General features: G+C 46.3%; 1 protein-coding gene across 1 annotated transcript in view; it reads right to left on the bottom strand.

The window, feature by feature from the left end:
- CREBL2 (cAMP responsive element binding protein like 2) overlaps positions 1-1067 on the bottom strand; it is a 25255-nt gene extending 24188 nt beyond the window's left edge. Inside the window, exon 1 of the mRNA XM_017528033.2 lies at positions 702-1067. Coding sequence (XP_017383522.1) covers positions 702-716 — 15 coding nt within the window. The 5' untranslated portion in view covers positions 717-1067. The remainder of the gene's footprint in view (positions 1-701) is intronic.
- Between the last annotated feature and the right edge of the window lie 3526 nt (positions 1068-4593).

The following is a 4593-nucleotide window of genomic DNA, read 5'->3' as shown; positions in this document are numbered from 1 at the left end:
AAAAAAAGGCTATACACAGATAAACTATATGGATTAACCAATAATGAACATTACCTATTATCTTACAATCATAAAGTAAGCGATTTTTACAGGGAAATCGAATAGTGATGGGATGTTAAGGTTAACAAGAAGAAAATCACTATTTTTTAAGAGAAGGTTTCCCAGAGGAGGTTAAACTCCAGACTGGCCAAAAAGCAACAGGAGCTTAGCAGTGTTCCAACCAACCACAGGAAAATACCTCAGAGTGGGAGTGAACTGATTATATGAATGGGGCATTGAGTAAGGGAGCCTGAGAAAAGAAAGGGGAACCGTCAAGGGGAATAAGGCTGGTTCAGGGTGCACTACAGTCTCCAAACGGGAGACAGGGTAAGAGGCAGCAAAAGAGTGCAAGAAGAAAAAGCACAGTAGTTTCTTCACTTATCTCGACAGGGAAGTTAAGGACTAGGGGTTCCACTACCTAAAAAGCTAGTAAACAGGGTTGCCTGGGAGTGAAAATTTTCCAGGGCCCTTCCTGGAAAAACGGATCCCCGGTGTTCCCTGATTTCCCGGCTGGGTACCTTCGGGCAGTGACTGGAGAGGCGCAGGGATGTTTTAGGCAGGTGTCTGTTGGGTGTTGGCATGGACTACACAGCGGAGGTTCAGCCGCGGGACTAGCATTGAGCAACAAGCAGGCGGCGGCGCGTGAAAACCACAATACTTACCTTACTGTCATCCATCTCGGCAGACAGGCCGGCCCGGCCAGGCACTCCCTCCCGGAGTCCTCCCCCGGCTCAGCTGGCCCAGCCCGTCCCCCAACCCCGAGGAAGAAGGGGATATGGTTCTGGCTGCCTCCTCCTCTCGCCTAACAGTTCGCTTCCCTGATGCCACAGTCACGGGGACTAGGGACCAGTTCAGGAATGGCAAAGCGGACCCTGGAGGCGGCCCCAAACGCCTCCCTTCGCCGCCACCGCCGCCGCCGCCTCCTCCTCCCCCTCCATAACAGTCTCTGGGTGTTTACAGACGCGCTGGAGAGCCGCAGAGACCTGAAAGTGGGCGGGAAGGCTGCACGCGGAATGGCCCCTTCGGCTGCCGTAGCACCATAGTGTTCTGGGAATTGTGGTTTTTCTTATCGCAGTCTCTGCGCTGCTGACTGGGGAAAAAACTACAACGTCCACATAGCCTCAGCAAGGGGACGCTGTTTTCCTTTTGCCTACTAGCGCGGAGGAGGCGGGGCCGGGCTGCAGGCCCAAAGTGCGCCTGACCTGATGTTTTGGTTCCTAGGTGCCAGGCCCTGGCAGGGCGGGGAGGGGAGTTTGGGGCTCTGTGGAGGCAGCCCTGAAGGCGGCATGCCGGGAGCAGGCGCTTCTCTGGGACGCTGAGGAAACTCTAAAGGTTCTTTATTTAAAACACCGAAAAACAAAAACTAAGAATGTAAAATGGTGCAGCTACTTTGGGAAACAATTTGATAGTTGTTAGCTCAGAATATTGGCCACTCCCATACCCAAGAGAAATGAAAACGAATGACTACACAAACGCTTGTGCATAAATGTTCTTTCCTAGGAGCGTTATTCATAATAGTCAAAAAGTGGAAACAACTCAAATATCCATCACTGGATGAATGGATAAACCAGTGTAGACTATACAAATAAATATTATCCAGGCGTGGTGGGTCACTCCTATAATCCCAGCACTTTGGGAGGCCGGCAGGAGGATTGCTTGGGCCCAGCAGTTTGAGACCAGCCTGGGCAAAATAGCAAAACCTATCTCTACAGAAAATTAGCCGGGCATGCTGGCACATGTCTGTAATCCCAGCTACTGGGGAGGCTGACGTGAGAGGATCACTAGGAGGCAGAGGCTGCAGTGAGCCGAGATTGTGCCACTGCACTCCAGCCTGGACTAGAGAGCCAGACACTGTTTCAAAAAAGAAGAAAGAAGAGAAAGAAAGAGAGGGAGGGAGGGAGGGGAAGAAGAAGAAAGAAGAAAGAGGAGGAGGAGGAAGAATAAGGAGAAGAAAGGAAGAAGGGGAGGAGGAGGAGGAGAAGAAAAAAGAGAAGAAAAAGAAAGAAAGGCCCACATAGTGAGATTCCATCTCTACAAAAAAATTTAAAAATTATTTGGGTGTTGTGGTGGTGCTTGTACTCCCAGCTACTCGGGAGGCTCAGGTTGGAGGATCATTTGAGCCCTGGAATTGGAGGCTGAAGTGAGCCATGATCACTGCACCACAGCTTGGGCAACAGAGCAAGACTCTGTCTTAAAAAAAAAGGGAAAGAAAGAAATATTATTCAGCAATGAAAAAGAATGAAGGCATATACAGACTACAATGTGTCTGAACCTTGAAAACATTATGTGAAGTCAAAGAAGCCAGACACAAAAGGCCGCATATTGTATGATTCTGTTTATAAGGAAGTGACTGGAACAGGCACATCTAAATAGACCAAAAAATCCATTAATGATTAAGGAATGTCAGAGATGGAGAGATCCTGGAAAGGAGAGTGACAGTTAATGAGTACTGGGTTTCTTTTTGAGGTGATGAAAATGATCTAAAATTGATTTAGTGACAGATGCACAACTGTGAATATACTAAAAACCACTAAATTGTAGTTTAACTATAGTTAAACCACTTTAAATGAGTGGATCATATCTCAATAAAGTTACTTTAAAAATGACTGGCTGTGTCCTCATTTAATAAAGTCGGCGAGCTTGTTTTTGCTGTCGTTGTTTTTGTTTTGGCCTACCTTGGGCCTTTGAGAACTTGACAAAGATTGCATATTTGGCAAAGCTGCTCCTGAAGAGCCCTTTGGCTCACACCTTTTCAAAGAGTCATAAAGTGCTTTGTTAACCCTTGCAAACTCCAGCTGAGGTAGAGTTCCCAGATTTAGCAGTATGGACACAGAATACCCAATTACATTCAAATTTCAGATAAACAGCAAATATCCTTTTAGGAAAGTATGTCCCATGCAACTTTTTTTTTTTTTTTTTTTTTTTTGAGGCAGAGTCTTGTCTTGCTCTGTCACCCAGGCTGGAGTGCAGTGGCACAGTCTTGGCTCACTACAACCTCCGCCTCCCTATTCCAAGTGATTCTCCTGCCTTAGCCTTCTGAGTAGCTGGGATTACAGGTGCCCACCACCATGCCGAGCTAATTTTTGTATTTTTAGTAGAGACGGGGTTTCACCATGTTGGCCAGGCTGTTCTCGAACTCCTGACCTCAGGTGATTGCTCACCTCGGCCTCCCAAAGTGCTGGGATTATAGGCATGAGCCACCACACCCGGCCCCATGCAATATTTGAGACATACTTTTACTTAAAAAAAAGTATTCACCGGGCACGGTGGCTCACGCCTGTAATCCCAGCACTTTGGGAGGCCAAGGTGCATGGATCACAAGGCCAGCAGTTTGAGACCAGCCTGGCTAATATAGTGAAACCCCATCTCTACTAAAGATAAAATAAATTAGCTGGGCATGGTGGTATGCCTGTAATTCCAGCTACTTGGGAAACTGAAGCAGGAGAATCACTTGCACCCAGAGGCGGTGTTGTGGTGAGTCAAGAATGTGCCATTGTACTCCAGCCTAGGCAACAAGAGTGAAACTCTGTCTCAAAAAAATAAAATAAAATAAAATTCATTGTTTATCAAAAAATCAGATGTAATCATGCATCCTCTATTTTCTCTGGCAGCTGTAAATTCAGTAGTAATAAAAGGAAAATTGAATGGTCTCTGTCCCATCTGTCTAATACTTTGGAGGAGGGCAGTTCCTCCAAGTTAATGCCACCCAGCCTGGTACCAATGGAAAGAAATGTGCCCTGCTGGGTTTGCAGCTCCGACCCAGCCCTGGATATACCAGTAATCCCCAATCTGTATTCCTCGTGGCCACGAGAGACGCCTAGCTCCGTCCTCCCTGAGGATCGATCTGGGAGCAAAAGTCCATGTTAGAGCCTCTTTCCATCTCTGGGCGCCTCCTTCTTTTCCCAGGCCCAGCCACGCCCTTGTCTCTGCTGTGCCCTTTTCTTCAGAATGGAATTTCCTTTCCCAGGGTTGGTCCTCTGCTATGCTCTCTTCCTGCATCCCAGCTGCTGTGAAGAAATGTCTCCTGACAAAAATCCACCCAACCCTGGAAATGTCTCTTGTCCATAGTCCTTTTGCCTTTGGGAGGCACACAGATAGCTATGCTTGGCTGTGTGTGAGCGGCTTTAGAAAGCCAGTTGCCAGCCCCTCTGGAGAGCGGACCAAGACCTTCTGGATCATGTAGTGGAGCCTAAAAGCATGCAGGGATAGTATATACCCCAGCTCAGGACTGTGGTTATCTCTAGGGAGGGAGGAAGAAAAATGGGATGAGGATGGGGCAGTGTTGGGGAATTAGCTTAACTTTTTTCGTTTAACTTTTACTTTTGAAAAGGTATATAGCAAATGTGTTAAATCTGGCGGTGATAGATACGGGGAGTATGTTGTATTATTTTCATTATGTTTCCGTATATTTAAAATATTACCAAAAATAATTTGAAAATGAAAAAAATAAAAAACACTGTAAGTAAACACACTCATTCTAAAAACTATGAAATGTTTTAAATTAGAAACAAAATGTCTGGGCAATTTTTTTTTTTTAATTTTTTGTAGAGATGG

Source organism: Cebus imitator, unplaced genomic scaffold (genome assembly GCF_001604975.1).
Source record: "Cebus imitator isolate Cc_AM_T3 unplaced genomic scaffold, Cebus_imitator-1.0 Scaffold2, whole genome shotgun sequence".
Taxonomy (NCBI): domain Eukaryota; kingdom Metazoa; phylum Chordata; class Mammalia; order Primates; family Cebidae; genus Cebus; species Cebus imitator.
This window is presented reverse-complemented; position numbering and strand designations above follow the sequence as displayed.